Raw genomic sequence first — 21,144 nt, forward strand, 5'->3', positions numbered from 1 at the left:
TTGACAGGTTTCACTGTCTTACAATAAAGTTTGTGTTCTGATGACAGTTAGGCCCAGCATCCAAATGTTTGCTCTAGATTTGAGGAGAAGGAGTTGATCCTTACGTCGTGGATTTGAATCATACATCAGGATGTTGAAACTGATCCTTTGGATAAAACTATATAAACTGAGGTCCCATGTCACAGTAGATGCTGGCATGAAAAAACTGTCTTCACTGCTTCATGGTCCTGAGTGCCAATTTAAGGTGCATTTTTTAATTTGCAGCTCTCCATGGCATGTGGTGACATCTCCATAAGAGGGACATTAAACATCAAAATGTGAGTTTCCAATGATTATCATTGTGTTTATTAAATATTTGAAAGATGGAGTACTAAATTCATAAAGGATGAGTACAGATTGAGTATTTTGTCAGAAAAGTCAACGAGGAAAGGTTGAAGTGATCAATTCGTTCATCACTTTCATATGATGTGATACATATAAGAACTGTAAAAAAAAAATTCAGTCCACTGAGTTTTGTTAAAAAAAAAAAACAGGAACAGCTGAGCCTATTCAGGGCAAAAACTAACTCATCTTAAAGTGGAAAAATTGCTTCCTTTGACTGATACATGAAACAAAGAGTCTATTACAAGGAGTCATGATAATTTTTAGTAATAAACATGGTCAAGTTCTTTCATTTATATTAGCTGGATGACTAGAATCAATTCCATTTAGAGAATCTGAGGTCCAGGTAGGTCAAATTTTGACAATTACCTTGAACTGTTTGACCCCTGAGGGATTCCTCGAATAAAATAATTCCATTTTATGGTGTAATGAACAATGCTATGAATTTGGACTGCTGGATTGTTTTTATTTTTGGAGGGTCATATTTTCCAAAGTTGATAAGATACATATACACTTGGATCAAGCCTCTGTCCTCTCAAACTTTGCCTCAGGAATATGATACCTTCTCTTGAAACCATCACGTGGTATTTAATCCCTATATTATAATAGATACGTATTATAGCACTTTTTGTGATATTTTCAAGTTTTTACATTTTAGTAATGTCTTTTGAAGAGTCAAAGGGAAACAAAATTTTGCAGCACTAGAGTTGTGGTCAGTTTTTCTAGCCCATGTATTTCCCTGCTCATGTTTCCATAGTCACTCGGGTATTTACAAAACAGACATATGCTCTTTTTATCTGAAATAAAAATTAAAAAACAAATTAAACTAAATATATGTCCAGAGAACATGAATGACCCGCAAAGTGTTACATGAAAATTTGTATTAGTGAATGAAGTTTGATGAGAATATCTTGAACAGTTTCTTTAAAATTGAAATCTAAAAAATGGATAACCAAGTTATGTAAAATGCATGTTAACATGAAAATATCATCTTAAATGGCTTCTTTACAACTAAGCAAAGTGCAAGTTGAAAAGTTTTTGATGCAGTTGAGTAGCTCTCACTGTAACGTATCAGCATATTATGTTTGATAAAAATATCTTGAATGGTTTACATATGTTTAAAACTGAGCTAAACACAAATAGAGGTCAAGGTTAAAGAAAAGCTTGAGGTCAAAAATGTTGATGTAGTTGAAAAGCTTACATCAGTATTTGTTAGCATATGAAGTTTGATAAAAATATTAATATCATGAATGATTTATTAAAAACTTAGATAAACACTAATTTTTAAAAGTGAGGTCAAGGCCAAAGGAAAAGTCAAGAACATAAAATATTGGAGTAATTGATAGCTCTCATCTGTATGTATCAGCTTATAATGTTTGATAAAATTATCTTGAATTGTTTCTTCAAAACTGATCTATAAGACACTTATTTAAGAAAAAAGAGGTCAAGGTCAAAAGAAAAGTCAAGTTTAAAAATGTTGATGCTGTAGAAAAGCTAGCATTAGAATGTGTCCGCATATGAAGTTTGATTACAGTAACTTCAATGGTTTCCTTTAAAACTAAGCTAAACAGTATTTTTTTTAATTGAAACTTGCGCACACATTCGCTAAATTTTTATGTTTATTTAAGAAAGGTGAGGTCAAAATCAAAAGAAAGATCAAAGTAAAAAATGTTGATGCAGTTGAAAAGCTTACAACAATATGTTTCAACATATGTAGTTTGATAACACTATCTTAAATGGTATCTTCAAAAATTGAGCTAAAATCTTATTTAAGAAAAGTGAGGTCAAGGTCAAAGGGAAAGTCAAGGTTAAAAATGTTGATGTAGATGAAATTTTACACCAGTTTGTATGAAATATGATATTTGATTACATTATCTTGCATGGTATCTCTAAAAGTGAGCAAAACACTTATTTAAGAAAAGCGTGGTCAAGGTAAAAGGAAAGGACAAAGTCAAAAAATGTTGCAGTTGAATAGCTTACAACATTATGTATCAACGTAAGTTTCATTACCCTTTTTTTGACTGAAATCTTTAAAACTGAGCTAAATACTATATAGGTTAAAAAAGTGAGATCAAGATCAAAAGAAAAGTCAAGGTTCAAGGTTTAAAAAGTTGATGCAGTTTCACAGCTCTCATCAATATCTATCAGCATTTGAAGTTTGATAAAAATATCTTGAATAGTTTTTTTTTTTAAACTGAGCTTTGAACGAAGCTAAATGGAGAGCGCGACGGAAGGACGGAAGATGGTCAAGACAAATATTATATGATCCGGCCATATTCATGGCGGGGCATAATAATAACTTTCTATTCAAAATTAGGTAGATATGTTCCTCAGTCATATATAATTTTCCCTACAATTTATATTTGAAGAATCGTGTGTTTACAAAATGTGTTTGTAAAACATTAATGTCCCTTTATGGCAGCTTATGGTGAAGGTTAGAGAATCTACAATGCAAGGCTAATTCCAAGTTAAAAAGATCAAGGAATACACCTGTGAAATATATGAAAGCCCATTAGCACGAACTGTTCAGAAGCTATGGTCTAGGTTCAAGGTTTAATTTTTTTTCAAAAGTAAGTCAAACTCCAAGCTCATGGTCAAAGGGTAAAGATTAATCATGTCCAAAGGAAAGGTCTTGTCACGAAGAATACACATATAATATAAAAGCCCAAGCACCAACACTTCAAAATGATGATTAAAATTTAAGATTTTCAAAATCAGTCATACATCAAGGTCAAGGGTCAAAATTGCTGGTACACAAGTGAATTACTTGCCACAAGTATTACAAGTGTGAAAAATAAAAACACCATAGAACCAACCTTTCAAAGTGATGGCCAAGGTTACAAGTTTTTCAAAAGTAGATCAACGTAAAAAGGTAAAAATTGTTGTTATTCAAGGGAAGTCAACGTAAATAAATAAAAATTGTTAGTACCCTACTCAAGGGAAGTTCATGTCATAAGAAATCCATCTTTGAAATATGAAAGCCCTAGCAATAAGTGTTCAAAAAGTTATGGCAAAGGTTATCTTTTTCAAATGTAGGTCAACTTCAAAGTCAAAGTGTCGAAATTGTTGATGCCATGCATGGAACACGCACGAAAAACCTAACACCAGCTGTTCAAAAGTGATCTCAAGGGTGCCAGCCAACCTTAATCAGTTATTAACATGGATAGGTGCGGTTTTATCAGATTTCAGCTCACTTCACTTGGGTGAGCTTACATGATACCATCAGCGTCAGCATCCAAGATTCAAGACAGGCATTTGGGGTATGGAGCAACCCCCCTTTCCATTTTTTTTCTTTTTTTATACCCCCCGCTTGAAAAGCGGGAGGGTATATAGTGATCGGGATTTCCGTCCGTCCGTCTGTACGTCCGTCCGTCCGTCCGTCTGTTACGCTTTTTCTCTTATCCGCAACTCCTCTTATACTACTGAGTGAAATTGAATGAAACTTTCACAGAATCTTCATTACATATTGCCATTGTGCACCTCCTATTTTACTTTTTTATTCAACACGTATTTTAGGTTTCCCAGAGCAAAACATGGACATTGCCATTTTTTGTTTACCTATGACGTCACATAATAGAAGCTTCCGGATAACATTTGACGGGACGAGTTATTCCTCTTTACACATTACCGTAAAACAATATAAAGCAACACATCGACATTATGGGAGGCGGGGGGTATCATTTAGTGAGCTCATTGCTCACAGTACCTCTAGTTTAATCTGGGGTCGAGTCACATTTTTCCTATTTTTCTATTCTAATATGCACTATACCGGTATGTTATCAATAATGTAACTCTTTTGTCTCTATAAGCTGCTTTTAATCTCTCTTTATATATGTATCAGTCGAAAACGATATATTTACTAGAGAAAAAAGAGTTACTACCTGAGGATGATTCCATATAAATATCACTAAGCATGGTTTTTGAGTACTTGAGAAAATGATTTTAAAAGATTCCCCTATATAATCCTACGTAAAACTTTGATCGGCCATTTTGGCCCCACCCTTCCCCCCGGGGGTCATGATTTCAACAAATTTGAATCTACACTACCTGCATAATTTCAGCAGAGTATCCTCTTTCCTGTCTCAATGGTTCTTGAGAAGGAGATTTTAAAGATTTTTACCTATATATACCTATGTAAAACTTTGATCGGCCATTTTGGTCCCACCCTACCCCCGGGGGTCATGATTTGAACAAAGTTGAATCTACACTACCTGAGGATGATTCCACTTGAGTTTCATCTTTCCTGGTCCCGTGGTTCCTGAGAAGAAGATTTTATAAATATGCCATTAATTTTTCTCTAATTCATAATTATCTCCCCTTGGAAAAGGGCGTGACCCTTCATTTGAACAAACTTGAAGATACTTCATAGCAAGTTTGGTTGAAATTGGCCCAGTGGTTCTTGAGAAAAAGATAAAAATGTGAAAAAGTTTACAACGACAACGACAACGACCAAGACGACAGATAACGGACAAATTGTGATCAGAAAAGCTCACTTGAACCTTCGGCTCGGGTGAGCTAAAATGGAAAAAAAGGGGGTGGGGGGTTCCAAAACCCAAGTGCTTGTGGATTCGGTAAGCAAAACAGGTTCTAAGTAAACTGTCAATTAAGTTGATGATACAAGACTCTCAACAATGTTGTATAAAGAAATTTTTCATCCATCGATAACATTATTTGCAAGTAAAATGTATCGTATGGTCATATTTTTGTACCAGTTGTAAGTCCATCATTTAAAGAATGATTACTCTAGTTCTGATTGTGGATTACTCCATATAACTGATCAATACAGAGAGCTCACGGCGGATCCATGTGACTGGTCGACAGGGGATACTTACTGTGCATCGGCACCTGATCCCAACCCGTAAATTGTGTTTCAAGGGATCGTTGTTTTTGAATGATTGATTGAGGGTTTTTTCAGTGTTCTCGATTCCTGTGCTTCATCTTTTTTTATGAAATTATTCTGGATTATGTTTGTTATCTTTCTTAAGGTAGTCCGATCCTCAGGTTCTGAAAATCAAGCATTGACTGATTGAAAATGCTCATAAAAATGTCTCTGACTTTTCAAAGTAACGTGTTTTTAACCACAAGAATTCTTCAAACTTCATCTTTCAAGTTTATCATATTATATAGGGAAAATTAGTAAATCTCAAAAATTTTCAGGTATTGCAAATAAAAACACCTGCTATGCATTTTCCAATTCAAGTTTGATCAATTAACACATTTTAAAAATAAAAATCATAGGTATCCAGACTTTTGAAGAAATTCCACAATTTTTACACATATAATGTATTTTAATTTTTTTTATTTACTTAGATCATTTTACAATGCAAAGTGTATAAAGATTCTTCTGATATTGCAAAGCACCACAAATCACTTCTAATTTCATATCATGTTAATAAACATTGGTATCTACGGATAGATTAAAAGGAACATCAATTTCTTGATATCTTTAATTTTAAAATGCTTTTACGGGGTAAAAATTTTGACTTTTTATTAGACCTTTCAAGAACTTCAAAGAACCTTGAAGCCCATTGAGGGGTAAATAATTAAAATTGTTGCATGAAAAGATTGAATTTTCAAGCTTCATTTTGAGACTTTTGAATGAAATTAAAAATTAAAGAGTTGTCCTTCTTTGCTGTGAGGCACGATCGCGTTTATGCGCCAAAAAAAAAATCACAGCATATGATCAACGTAATTTTTTGACATGGTTAATTTTTCAGAGGTAATGAGCATTTTAATATGAAAGCCCTATCTCTTCTCATTCAAAAGTTAATGCCAGTTCAAAGAAATGTTTAAATTTTTGAAAAGTAAGTTAAACTTCAAGTTCAAGATCACGTGTCAAAAATCAAAGTGTTTTTAGAAAGGTCTTGTCACAGGTAATATGCATTTCTAATTTCTAAATACACTTTTATTTTTGACCTCGTGACGCTGACCTTAAAGTTTGACCTATTTTTCAAAAACTTTAATCTTGGTCATGACTTTTAAATGAGAAGAGATAGGGCTCAAATATTAAATCTGTGTATTGTCTGTGATATACAGACCTTAAAGTTTCTAAATACATTAAGATTTTTGATCATGTGACCTTGATTTTGAATTTTGACACACTTTTCAATTATGTTAGCTTTTTCTTATAACTTTTGACTGAGAAGAGATATAGGGCTTTAATATTTGACATGTACATTACCTGTGACAAGATATTTCCGAGCATGCTATGATTTTTGACCCCTTGACCTTGACCTTCACGATTGACCTAATTTAAAAAAATCAACTTCGGGTGATAACTTCTGAAGGACATATGATAGGGCGTTCATATTTGACACATTATGTCATAAAAAAAATGACATCTATATCTCACACACAAAGACGTCAAAAGCGGGAGGACCACAGTTTTTTTTAAAAATTGCATGTTGTTTTTAGGGGCGGTTTCGATCGAATGCTGCACTGATGAGTTATAGATATGTTCTTTTTCTAGGGGATGCTCCGCTTTGCTTAGCTTGTTTTTATGAAAATCTCTGTCGTTCAACTTCCCTAATCAAGCCCCCTGATGGATCTCTTAAACAGCGGCTCCTCCATCAATGGCAACTTATCAGTAATACAATATTAAACTTTTTAAAATTTATATGTGTTTTATGCGCCCGGATCTATAGATTGCGGACGTATAGAATTATTGTTGTTGTCCTGTCTGTCTATTTGTCTGTCTATCTGTTGTCAACTTTTACCATAACTTTTGAACCGTGAGAGAGAGACTTCGTATTTGGTATGCTTACTCCACGAATTCAGCTCTTTCAAATTGGTATGAAAAGTAAGAATCAAGTTTTCACGTTTGGGAAATTATCGAGTTCAGGTTTTTTTTTTTTTGGCTTGTCAAGAAATTTCTGGGTTGAAATTTTTTTTCTGACTAGGTTGGACTTCTCCTGGAAAAAATTCTGGATCCGCGCCTGAGTAGTTCCATGTTTCAAACGCGCGTGTTCTTCGGAACACCCCAATCGTTTGCACAACCTCCACTGATGACAAAAGATCCGAAAACAAGCAGGGAAAACCCACTTCCCTCTTTTTTCAAGGTAAAGTCTTTTGCAATTATAGATACAGGTTGCTTCCGTTGCCAATTTTTCTTACTGTCAGGTGAAAAATTTCAGCATTTGAAAAAAATGTAAATTCCTCACCGCGGATTATAACGGGTTTTCGATTTATATACTCTATAATAAAAAAAAATAAATAAAAGATACAATAAAGTTTGAAGTATTTGTTAATAACCTCGAACTGCATGGCATAAAAATATTATTTGAGCACTAGATGAGTATGAGTGGGGATGAATTTTTTTTTAAGGAATTCGAGCTCGCTTTCAAGAGCTGAATATTGTACGAGGTATATAATTACAATTTTCGGTACGATGTGTCTGGATACACGATGTACAATTATTAGTATAAAACTGTAATTAATTGCTGTAATATGCTCGATCACGCCAGACTGAAAACCCCATAACTATATATGTATGAACTTTCTAAAACAGAAGTGCTAATGCATATATGCTGTAAATCATTAAATTCTACAGTTTCTGATTCAATTTAAACAAAATTAATTTAATATTTCTTGAATTAAATTTTTTTTATAACTGGAAGTGTAAATTGAAACTTGTGAATTAAACAGCCATGATAACACCATTGTCTCCGACTTCCAGGATTTCCTTCTTCTTTGTCAGAACAGTTTATGTGATATTTTGCTACATGTACCAAGACCTACATTTGAAGAAGTCTGACCGAAAATTCTTTGACTAGTCTTGTTAATTTTGCCTCAATGTGTGACCCCTCGATTTTCAGACAAGTTTGGTGAAACTTTTAATTAGCTCTACTGTTTTGTAAATTGTCTTATACTTAGATTCTGGAAGAAAAAATTATTTTGATGGATTTCAAATGTCATTTCCTTTTAGTTTTACGTTAAATGAAATCAGACCTAAATTATCCGAGGAGTAGCATTTTGAAAATCAATAAATTTTCTTTACGGTGTCAACAGTTACTGAAAGTATATTTGTGTAACAAAGAGCAAGAGCCACTTTGGGCCTTAATTGGCCCTGGGAATTTCTGAAAAATCAAAACCGCTCAGTTTAGGTTGCAAATGCAGTATTTATTACTTGGTGAGTGGTGACCACGTATCTATTAATGGTGACGTAATTTTACATCTAGTCAATGCATTATGACGTCATAAAATGCGTCATATTCCTCATATCCTATAAATTCCTTTGAAAATGACCTAAAGTTGAAGCATTTTTTCAATATTTCATATAGAGCACAACCTCTGATCCAAAATATGCAAATACATAATGAAAGCTCTGTTTCTGAAGACCAAAAAACATGTTTTATTTTTTGGATCGTGGGCTGTATTCATATTTTAATTCTTTGCTGAAGGAAGTCAAATACGTATGTTTTCTACAAATTTCAAGAACATTGCAATTTCTCAAACCTGTTTTCCGATATCTGGATTCTCAAAACGAAATTTTATTGTGGAAAATGAAAGCACCAAGTGTCTTCTTTATTTTGATATATGTAATGGAAAAGAGGGCGTTAGTTTATTAATTGATATAAGTACAGGGCCATTTTATGCATAAGATGGCTCCTGCTCTTTACCCGAATATTTAAAATTGCAGTCAGAACTATCACAAAAACAGGCTTTTGAAATAATTCAATGAAGCACAGTTCTAGAAATTGTTCCATGCATTCGATAGCGACTAGGAGTCTCGGTCATAAATTTTGAATGAGATACTTGTAAGATAAGGCTTTCATATATTACATATATGTTACCTGTGACAACATTTTTCTAAATATATTATGAATTTTGGTCCAATGACCTTGAAGTTGTCCTACTTCTCAAAAAATTTAACATCACTTTTAATTTGGTCATAACTCTTGACTGAGAATAGATAGGGCTTTCATATTTTACAAGTACAATTCCTGTGACAGTTTCTTTCAAATCTTACCATGACTTTTGGTCCCCTGACCTTGACCTTAAAGTTTAACTTAGTTTCATTTTTTTTTTCATGGACTATAACTTTTGAATGAGAGAAGATAAAGCATTCATATTTAACTGTGCAACACTTAACTGTAACTAATTGTTTTTGAACATGCTATGATTTTTTATCGAATGACCTTGACCATGAAATTTCACTTAATCTAAAAAAAAACAACCAATTGAAAAACATTGTTTAGACCTTTTGAATGACAGAAGAAAGGGCAAGTGAATTACCTGTGCCAAGAAGTTTCTAAAAGCTATGATATTTAACACCATTTCTTTGACCTTCAAAGTTTGAACTAATTTTCAAAAACTTGATCATATTGCTGCAAACTTTTAAAGGAGAAGACAGAGCATTTGAGATTTGCTCAAAAGGAAAACTTTCACTTCTGAAACGGCAAAGATTCTTTTAGTCATGAACAATATAGGATAAGATGAAATCTGCACCCATTTCACTTTAAGATTCCATGTACTAAAACTTGATTGGAAATCATCAAGTTGTACTAGAGATGAAGTTGAAATGTGACATACATTTCAAAAAGACATAAAAAAATGTGGGAAAGAGTCTCTTTATAAACTCAAGATTACCTATCTTCATATTCATATTCAAATAATTAGGAAGAAATTAACACATTAATGCATGCTCAGGAAAATACATCATTATATTCAGTAGGTTATGATTACATGATATGAAGTATTTGGCAGTCCACATAGGTTAAAAGTGCTTGGATGGTCTGGAATTTAGCATGATAAGGCATTGTGTGGTGTATTTCTTATTTTATGTAAAAAAAAAATGCACATGCTTGCTTTAGCAATTTGTGGTTAAAAGCAGGAAAAAAAAAGATTTTCTTGCATTAACGTACATGTACTTGGTTCTTTTGTATTAATATTTCAGTAAATTCACTGTCCTAAGCTGAATACGTGCCTTTTTTGGTATCCAATTTTTGTTATTAAAATACTCTTAATTTTTTATTTAACCCTATGAAAACAGTTTTCAGTTCTCTAATAAGATTGCAATTGCTCACAATTTGGAAAATGAAGAAATTTTTTCTAAAAATTAATAACTTCTTCCAAATCTCCCTTTTTCAACATAATTGTACCATGCCAATTTAGGAATCAAGGATTTATTTCATCCTATATATTGAGAATCACTAAGTTTTGCAGAAAAAAGCAATCAATTAATTGCATGTGCATAAACTATTGGTTTAGGGAAAGAAGGGGACATAATTTGGATTTTTTTTTTCAAACCTTCATTTTTTGCGAGTGATGTCCCTGAAACAGTTATCACACACGCGGACTGGTTTTTTAGCCAGCGCGAGCCTCGCTTCTTTGGATGAGCAATCGTTACAGAATATATTTCCACAGTTTCTACAGTGATGCTAAAGAATATACAAAAAAGAAGAAACAATTACCAACACTTCAATGAATTTTATATCACAAAATCATTATGCATAGTATAAAATGTAAATCTGTATGTCAAATAACAAACATCATTTTAGATGCTAAACATCATGTCATTTTTTTTTTTTTTAATAAAATTACATCATGACATTTCTATATAAAATTAATAATGACTTTTTTTAATGACACCAGTTTAAAAAAACTAATTCTGGACAACCTGTTACATGAATAATGCAGCTTGGAATGTATTCAGCACCATAAAGATAGATACCGTAAATCTGGAAATTTTTTGCAGTAGATTCGCAAAATTTTGAAACGTAAAAATTAACCAACAGCATTTTGACCGGAATTTGCAAAATAAAATCGACTTCAAAATTTCCAAATTTATGGTAGTTAAACAATATTCCAACAAACATAAACATAGGTAAGAAATTATATAAGATCTCCATTCATTATTTGCTTGAGAAAAAAAAATTCCTAAAATATAGAAACATAAAATTAATGTAAAGTAATTTCTAAGTATCTTGCATCCACAAATCATTCATTTCAAACTAATTTTTCTTAAAAAGTATACCAGCCGTGTTACATGTAATTTCGCATTTTGTCTCCTTGTCCAAAAAATATAATTTTGCATGTTTTTAAAACCTGTAAAGTAAAAATCATGAAATAATAAAAATAGTTCTTATCAAATATATTTGAATAGATATATAAAATGCAAAGATCAGAAATTTAAAATAAAACTATCTTCAGTTCCTTCAATGCTCTACAATGCAATAATACTTAAATGCGATAACAGTATGCGATATTAACATACAATATGCTGCCTATGTATATCATAACATAATTGTGGATATGTAATTATAATTCATATATCCTACGCAAATTTTTACAAAAATAATAAAATTCTAAATTCTAAATCTTAACGGCAATTATTATCATCTTTTGCCAATTTCAATAAAACAATTGTCACACACTCGTACAGGTTTTTTGGACGACACAATTTTGGCCTCTCGTGAAGAACAGTCATTACAAAAAATGTTTCCGCAGTTCCGGCAATGATGCTGAAACCAAAGAATACTAAACATTTAGGTTTTTCTCAAAAATTGTAATTTTACAAAAAGCAGGAACCTCAGCACTGGAATCCTACAAGAAACCTAAAGCAAATTCTTTAAAACAAATTTGTCTCATTATGAAGGCAAAGTGAAAAAATAAAGGAAATTTTGATTAAGCATCAGGAAGGGACAAGGAAAAAGCTTTACATTTACTGCAAGAAATGGGAATTTAAAATGTGGGCATAATACACAATAGTAATAAATTGTGGGGTGGACTTATATGAAGAAATGTGTGTGTGAATGAACAACTGACTTACCCGTCTGACAGTGACAGAGAATCCCTTATTACATCCCATACACTCTTTGACATCGTTGTCATCCGCCCATTTCCTACTGCTCACCTTTGTAGTGGTGATCTATAACACAAAAAAATCAAATGTAAGGTTCTATATCCTTCAAAGCCTCTATTCAGTTTTGTCTCCTTTGCAAGCTAGCTCTTACGTCAAAAAATTTAATGAAAATAAGAAACGTAATCTTTCTTAATAGCAACACTGGTTACATTTTAATAAGAATGAACATACATTATCAGTATACTTTTTTCATGTCTATAGACAAAATTTGCAAAAGCAATGAATAAATTCTCTGGCATGACTTGTCTTAGTCTATAGATGTATTCATTACAATTCAAAAAAACCTGAATCTAAATCTTTCATTTTTCTCTTTCTTATCTTATTTCATTTTCTATACTCTCGTCAAGCAAGAAGCACATGAACTAATGGCTATAAAAGACTATGTTGACAGGAACTAAAATTCTAAGTCTGCAACACTTCCCAGTAAGTATGTTTAACTTTTGATGAGAAGAACAATCTAGAATGGTTTTATGTGCTTTAATATACAGTATTATCTAATGACCAAACTAAACTGGTACCTGTAGAGACTGGTTCTCTCTCCCTAGTTCCTGTAAAGCCGCCTGAGTATCGTCTAGTTTACGTTTCAGATCTGTTGACTTCTGTCTCAATTTTTCACATTCTTCTTCACTTGTTAAACATCTGTATTGTATAAATATTAAATGTGCTGTTAATTAAGGTTCTTGTTTTTTGGGGGGGGGGGGGGGTATTGTTAACGTACCAGACAAAATATACTCTGTTACAAAATGTGTAACTCTACTGCATCCCACATCCCACTATGTTGTTGATATTTAATTAAAATTCACATTCAATCAGGTTAGAATTGAATTAGTTTTCTGTTGCTTTTAATTATTAATTTATCTATTAAATATCATTTCCATTCATTCATCAACAGAATGAGCCTTATGTTTTTAAATCTGCTATAAAGCTTTCTACAGATTTCCCTGCTTCAGAATGTTAGGTAGTGCATGTAGACATCATTTAAAATAAACATGTACGTCAATAATAATGACTTATTATATGATCTATTTTTTATCAACCAGACAGAATGTATACCTGATACATGTAACTCACCTTTCAAGTAAAATTCTTCTTTCATCATTGTTATTTTCTAATTTGGCCTCCATTTCTGCAAAAAATTTAAGTCTAAAGTACCATATTTGTTTTTAATGCATATATTTTCATTGCAATAACTTATCCAACTTCCTCTGTTCTTAAAAATTATCTTTCTTGAGAAATGAGTTATAATTAAGAGGACCACATTTCTCTACTCTGAAATCTGAATTAATAACTGAGCTGAACATTAAGTTAACTTATTAGCCTCAGGGTTATCTCATCTGATTGATCAATCAGTTGACTCACCAAGTTTCTCCCCTATTACGTGTAGATTTTCATTACCAAGTTTTCTCCTCTGAGTTGATTGTTTAATTGATTTACAATGTACCATGTTTCTCCCTCTGAGATATTCAGCGAGTTGACTCAACAAGTTTCTCCCCTATGGGTTATTCATTGAGTTGACTTACAAGGTTTCTCCCCTCTGAGTTAATCATTGAGTTGACCTACTTAGTTTAGCCCTTTGAGTTGATCATTGAGTTAACTAACCAAGTCTCTCCCCTCTGAGTTGATCATTGAGTTAACTTATCTTTTTTTTTTTTCATCTGAGTTGTTCTTAGAGTTTACTTACCAAGTTTCTCTCCCTGACTTGATTTTTGAGTTGACTCACCTAGTTTCTCCTACCAAGTTTTTCTCCTCTGAACTGATCATCGAGTTAACTTACCAAGTTTCTTCCCCCTGAGTTGCTTTTTGAGTCGACTCACCTAGTTTCTCCCCTCTGAGTTGATCGTTGAGTTTGTTCGCCTCGTCGTAAGCTGTCTGAGTGGACACAAGATCTCCTCGTATAGTGGTCAAGTTCTCATTTAGAACTGACATCTGAACTTCGAACTTTGCCCTTTCTTCATCCGCTTGTCTCTGAATGGCCTCACGCTCTTCTTCAGCAGCAGTCTAATGAAAACAGAATGCGGATCAGCATTGAATTGAATACTGTAAACCAACTTTTATTCATGACCCCTTTATTTCGCCTTATACCAGGGGTTAACCAGTTCGCGATGATTAATTTTTGCGATCAAGCCTTTTTTGGATCTGTTATTAATAAAAACAGAGACTTTAAGGCTTGTTTCATGGTGAAAAATATTTGTGATGATGAGAATCTCACGAAACTTGCGAAAATTTCTAATATGCAAATAAAAGTTGGTTTACAGTACTAAATTAATACTGTATACTGATGATAAACCAAATTTTTGCAACACCTTTGTTTGAAAAATAGTTATTTCATATTTATTAGCAAGATACTGTAAAGTCTCATATTTTCAAGGACTATATGAACTTTATGAACTAGCTTGCCACTTTAGAGGAAATAACATGCAGCAATTCAACATTTGTCTGTTGTAAGGAAATGTATTAAGGCACGTAAATATAATTAACTGATCTATTACTATAATCTGATAATTGTTTGAAATAGTTAATACTTTAATAATGATCAACTTGTCCATTTTTGATGTCATATGAATGGCCAACTTTCAGTCAACTAGTACAATGTATGTGGGTGTTGATCATAATTATAGCATAAAATAGTTTTATATATCCTGTTTTATTTTTAGTGATTACAATGTAGAATGCAAAGTCATGCATGTACCTGTACTAACATTAGTCATATAAGGCCTTCTTAGTGAGGGGATGTCTGTGTGTGTGAGGGTAAGGCAGGGGATGTGCGTCTCTGTGTGAGAGGGTAAAGGAGGGGATGTGCGTCTCTGTGTGAGAGGGTAAAGGAGGGGATGTGTGTCTCTGTGTGTGAGGGTAAAGGAGGGGATGTGTGTCTCTGTGTGTTAGGGTAAGGCAGGGGATGTGTGTCTCTGTGTGAGTGAGGGTAAAGGAGGGGATGTGTGTCTCTGTGTGAGTGAGGGTAAAGGAGGGGATGTGTGTCTCTGTGTGTTAGGGTAAGGCAGGGGATGTGTGTCTCTGTGTGAGTGAGGGTAAAGGAGGGGATGTGTGTCTCTGTGTGAGTGAGGGTAAGGCAGGGGATGTGTGTCTCTGTGTGTGAGGGTAAAGGAGGGGATGTGTGTCTCTGTGGGAGTGAGGGTAAGGGAGGGAATGTGTTTCTTTGTGTGTGAGGGTAAAGGAGGGGATGTGTGTCTCTGTGTGAGTGAGGGTAAGGCAGGGGATGTGTGTCTCTGTGTGTGAGGGTAAAGGAGGGGATGTGTGTCTCTGTGTGAGTAAGGGTAAGGGAGGGAATGTGTTTCTTTGTGTGTGAGGGTAAAGGAGGGGATGTGTGTCTCTGTGTGTGAGGGTAAAGGAGGGGATGTGTGTCTCTGTGTGTAAGCTAGGGTAAAGGAGGGGATGTGTGTCTCTGTGTGAGTGAGGGTAAGGGAGGGAATGTGTTTCTTTGTTTTAACAATGTATTCTTTTGATAGAGACTGGTTCTCTTGGTTAGCACAGCACACCTAATATTTCAGAACCTGCATCCTCAGAGATTGCCTAATGTTCATGATACTTTACATAATTTTAAAGTTTGATACAAAGAAGAATACTAGTTTGGTTGTTTTCACCTTTTGAGTCTAAATTTTGCTTTATCAAGCTGTGCTATCTACCCATTAGAGCATTATTTTTGATCCACTCAAATTTAGCTTCTAGGACATAATGTGAAGAAACTAGGGATGTCAACGAGTAACCGGTTAACCGGGTACTCGATCGAACGTCCGAGTATCGAATACTGAAATCGGTACTCAGTTTCTCGGATGTATATTTTTGAATATTTCTAATCTTATTTATTAATGCATTAAACAATCTGTTTTAAAACGTAAAATGCTCAATGCACTTGTACATACAGTAATTAGGGTTTACAACGACTCTAAATGACCGTTATTGCCTGTGGCAGTGTTTATACAGTAATTTTCGTGACCAAGTACCTGGGGTACCTGACTTTTCTCACCTTCGGCTGCCTTCTTCCCTTATTTTTGGTTTGGCTTTAATTATTTGTTTTCACTGAACATCGTTTAAGATCCATTATGTTTAAATAAATGAGATAATTTTGTCAATTCTACGAAAAGTCGTAAATTCTCGGGAAAAAGCGGATGATATTACACGTGCAATTGTTGATATGTTTGTGTTTGATTACATGCCAATACAACTGGTTACAGGCAAAGGCTTTAAAAAAACTGATGTCCATTGTTGCATCAAAGTGCAAAATACCGTCCCATAATACCATATAAATCTCGGATCGAACAAGTGTACTAAAATCGTAAATCCGCGCTGTTAGGAGAACTTGATCAAGTTCAAGTTGATACTGTACGTAGCTCTGACGACTGATACCTGGTCGTCAAATGTGACAAAGAGTTACATTACAATTACAGAGCCGATTATTTCTTTAAACAAAAACACTGTGAACAACTTATGATTTTATTTCTTGTGTTTATCTGATAAATAAATTGAATTCAAAAATTGTTATATTAAATTTCGTCAGGCACGAAGTGCTCATCATTGTTACAACAGAAATACATTTACGGATAAGCCTCCTATCAGAGCATCTAGTTTTATTTCTACAAGAGTTTACAATGTTTTACAGTCTTCAAATTACTTGTTCATATTTATTTACACTTTTACCGAGTACCCGGGTACTTGATCGGAAAAACATCCGAGTAACCGAGTACTGAAAATTGACCGATTTGACATCCCTAGAAGAAACCTATCGAGCAAGACAAAATTTCAGCAATTTTAAATTTAATCTAAATGTAAACAATCTGATGGACACCGAACAGCAGATTGGACTACGAAGAGAAGATACAGTTTAACTTTGGTATCTCTAACATTGCAAGTTGATGTGCAAGATTCTTATTCTCTAAGTATTTCACCCTTGATATCTCAAATCCTCCAATACATGTATCTTGAGGCAATCTCTCAGCCCCATTGCTTATGAGATAACAAGATTTTACTGTATTTTGTGTATCTTTTTTAAGTTTGGTGCAATGAAAATCATTTCGGTATACAAAGTTATACTGTATACCATGTAAGTGGAAATTTTAGCGAGAGGCAAATTTAGCGATTTGTCCTTAAAAATTGATACATTGTAATTAATTTTTAACGAGATGTAATTTTAGCGATTTTAAAAAGCTCATTAAAGCAACTAATACAAATAAAGCGCAATTAAATTTTAGTGGTATTCAATTTTAGCAATCTTGGCACCCTCGCTAATAATGCCAAAATTATATCCTCACTAAATATTCTGCTAATATGGTAGTTCTTTACCAGTTTAGTGTGCAGTTTGGTGCTTTCTTCTCGCAAGGTCTGTTGTGTGTTTCTAGATGCCTCTAATTCCTCTTTTTGTTTAGACTTCACCTAAAATTAATTTTTAAAAAACTTCAATCCAGAAGGGTTCTTGTACACAATTTATTGTCTTGGTCATATTTTATATAAACAGTAATGTAAAAACGTGAATATTTACTGTTTAATACATGTGATAACAAGTTTCTAAAAGACTTAGTTTTAGCAGGATACAAGTTACTGTGCTAAAAATTCACAAAGGCAATTTCTAATATGATTTAGTCACATTTACATCTGACCAGTTTTATTTCAATCAATTTTCAATTTCAATCATCTTTCATTTTTACCTTATATGGTAAAAACACTCCTACCTGTTCTAGTTGTTGGTTAAGATCTTTAATTTGATTGGACAATTCCAGTTTCTGGCTAATAAGGAGATCTTTAGCCTCTTCAAGACTTTTAACTTCCTGATAATGAGATTAAATGGTTAATACATTAAAATTAACCCAGTTATCAATAAAATATGACAAATGAATGTAGGTCATGATGGCCTATTTCACCCTTCATCATTGCAGCTCCTTTGGTGTCTCAAATTAAGACCTAAAATATTGAATTCCAGTCACATATCAAACACACATGCCTTTGTTTTAAAAGATGAAAAATTTATAGTTATCTCCTATTCACATGGAGAGTTTAATTCAATACATGTATATCAAAACTGTTCAGTGCAGTGTCTAGCAGTACATAGGTGATAGGCATTTGTATTATACACAGAAGGTAAGAGGTATATTATCAGTAATTGATTGGTTTAACTTGAGGCCCTGACCTGTTTCCCCTCTGACTTTTACAGTGACTATTATATTATCAGTAATTGATTGGTTTTACTTGAGGCCCTGACCTGTTTCCCCTCTGACTTTTACAGTGACTATTATATTATCAGTAATTGATTGGTTTTACTTGAAGCCCTGACCCGTTTCCTCTCTGACTTTTACAGTGACTATAATATTATCAGTAATTGATTGGTTTTACTTGAGGCCCTGACCTGTTTCCGCTCTGACTTTTACAGTGACTATTATATTATCAGTAATTGATTGGTTTTACTTGAGGCCCTGACCTGTTTCCGCTCTGACTTTTACAGTGACTATTATATTATTGGTACTTGATCAGTTTAACTTGAGGTCCTGACCTGTTTCCTCTCTGACTTTTACAGTGACTATTATATTATTGGTACTTGATCAGTTTAACTTGAGGTCCTGACCTGTTTCCTCTCTGACTTTTACAGTGACTATTATATTATTGGTACTTGATCAGTTTAACTTGAGGTCCTGACCTGTTTCCTCTCTGACTTTTACAGTGACTATTATATTATTGGTACTTGATCAGTTTAACTTGAGGCCCTGACCTGTTTCCGCTCTGACTTTTACAGTGACTATTATATTATTGGTACTTGATCAGTTTAACTTGAGGTCCTGACCTGTTTCCTCTCTGACTTTTACAGTGACTATTATATTATTGGTACTTGATCAGTTTAACTTGAGGCCCTGACCTGTTTCCTCTCTGACTTTTACATTGACTATTATATTATTGGTACTTGATCAGTTTAACTTGAGGCCCTGACCTGTTTCCGCTCTGACTTTTACAGTGACTATTATATTATTGGTACTTGATCAGTTTTACTTGAGGCCCTGACCTGTTTCCTCTCGGACTTTTCTTTATCCAGACTCTTGGTCAGGTTCTCTATATCTTTTTCGTAGGAATCACTGGTGATCTTTGTCTCTCCGTATTTTCTTTCTAATTCCTCCACTTCTGATTCCAAACTTTCCTGAAATTGACAAGCAGCAGCTGACAGTATTAATTGTGAAACACCTTACATAGTACTTTGTGTACTCTGCTCTGCCAAGAACCTATATGTTGTATTATCCACACATCCTTAATATTTGAATACACAAATCTAAATACATGATAAATATATAAAGGTATCTGTCTCTCTACTTGCACTAATTTAATGTTTAAAGAAGAAGGTATGGTTTGGACTTTATTGTGCCCTAAAAATTTTATATTCTTAAAAAATTATGAAATTGGCTTTAGCATGAGTTGAGTGATGAATATGATAATTTAAAATCATTAAAGAATATGGCACGAAAGAGGACTATTCTGGAAATATGACGTCATAAATATGGTGCATTTCTAAGTTTTATGCAAAAAAGCCTCAAAACGATTCATTTCTGAGCTTATTTTCCTTTCACAAATAGTATCTGCAGCCATCGCCCACATCAATTTTTGGATATATTGTGTAAAATGCTTTGAAAATTCACAAATGCATGCACTGTATGTTTTCTGAATGAAAATTCAACTGAAAATTGATGTTTTCTGCAACTTTTAAAGAAAATTACGGTAAATGCACAAGTTCATGACATCACAATTAGCACTTAAGAGGTCATATTGGAAAAACAATTTGCATGTTTTTACTGCATGGAATTTCAATAATTCAGAAAGGATGAAGTTAAGTTTCTTACATCACTTCTAAATTTTAGAAAAATACAGTGTTTTGTATGGAAACCGTACCTTGTTCTTTGACTATGTACCTTTTCTCCTTTGTATTTCTCTGCTTTCTCTTTGAATTCTGACAGTTCTTTGTCTAACTGAACCATCTGTGTATTCATGGCACTCCGAATCTGAATTTAATATAGAAAAAATAATTTTTACATGTAATAGGGGTGAATCATTTACATGTGTATATAAATCCTAATAACCATAAGTTAGCATATACATGTACAAATTTGCATTGCTGCAATATGTACATATCAGTTCCCAATTATGCTCATAATCACATTCCATAGGCATACTGTATTTATCTTTTTAAAACTACTTCTGTAGAATCATTTGAATTTACTTGGGTCACTTTTTCTAAATACATGTACTGTGTGATAGTTTCAAATTTACTGGATTGTAGGAATGTAATATTGTGAGCAAATATCTCTATTTTTTATGAAAGACATTGCAAGTAGATCATAATTCTTGACCATTACATGTATGTGTCTGTCTGAGTAAAAGATCAAAGAAATCCAAAACAAATTAGACCCCCATGTAATTTAATGATTTCCCTCTATTGAACCTTGCTGGGCTTTAAAAACAGACATTTTTTGCAGCTTTCCTTTACTATGCCAAAAGATATTTAAAATGAGTTTGCAGTTCAATTAAATTTTTCCAAAGTGTATTTCAACCTCCATTTATCAAATCCTAAGACATCTCAAAAGTTTTTTTCTCAGTATCATCATTTAAAGATAATGAGATTTGACTTTACTTAATTGCTTTGCCTAAAGTTCGCCTTTTCTATACCTCACTGAGCTCATCAAATGACTGGTTGAGTTCCGTCGTTTTTTCTTTGGAGTCAGTTAGCTCCCTTTGAAGATCTTCCATCTTCCTTTGAAGATCTGTATTTTCTGATTTCAGTCCTTCAGCTTCCTTAACAGATTTCTCTGACTTCTCTTGGAGGTCCTAAAGAGTGAGAAATAATTATAGGATTTTTTATGTTGTTTATCTTGGCTACTGTTTACATGTATATGTATAACACCCTTCCCCGCAGTCAC

The 21,144-nt window shown here is 33.4% G+C and overlaps 1 protein-coding gene across 1 annotated transcript; it reads right to left on the minus strand.

The window, feature by feature from the left end:
* Nucleotides 1-1,036: 1,036 nt before the first annotated feature.
* On the minus strand, nucleotides 1,037-21,052 carry LOC134243268 (early endosome antigen 1-like; the record flags this gene model as incomplete). Its single annotated transcript, XM_062725500.1, has 12 exons — nucleotides 1,037-1,178; nucleotides 10,630-10,760; nucleotides 11,763-11,843; nucleotides 12,152-12,250; nucleotides 12,763-12,883; nucleotides 13,316-13,370; nucleotides 14,059-14,242; nucleotides 17,540-17,629; nucleotides 17,926-18,021; nucleotides 19,245-19,376; nucleotides 20,140-20,229; nucleotides 20,894-21,052. Coding segments are annotated over 11 exons (1,236 nt in total), but the record flags the coding sequence as incomplete, so codon positions are not given.
* Between the last annotated feature and the right edge of the window lie 92 nt (nucleotides 21,053-21,144).

The sequence above is a fragment of the Saccostrea cucullata genome, unplaced genomic scaffold, assembly GCF_032062105.1.
Source record: "Saccostrea cucullata isolate Sc308-1 unplaced genomic scaffold, CSIRO_AGI_Scuc_v1 ctg5084, whole genome shotgun sequence".
NCBI lineage: Eukaryota > Metazoa > Mollusca > Bivalvia > Ostreida > Ostreidae > Saccostrea > Saccostrea cuccullata.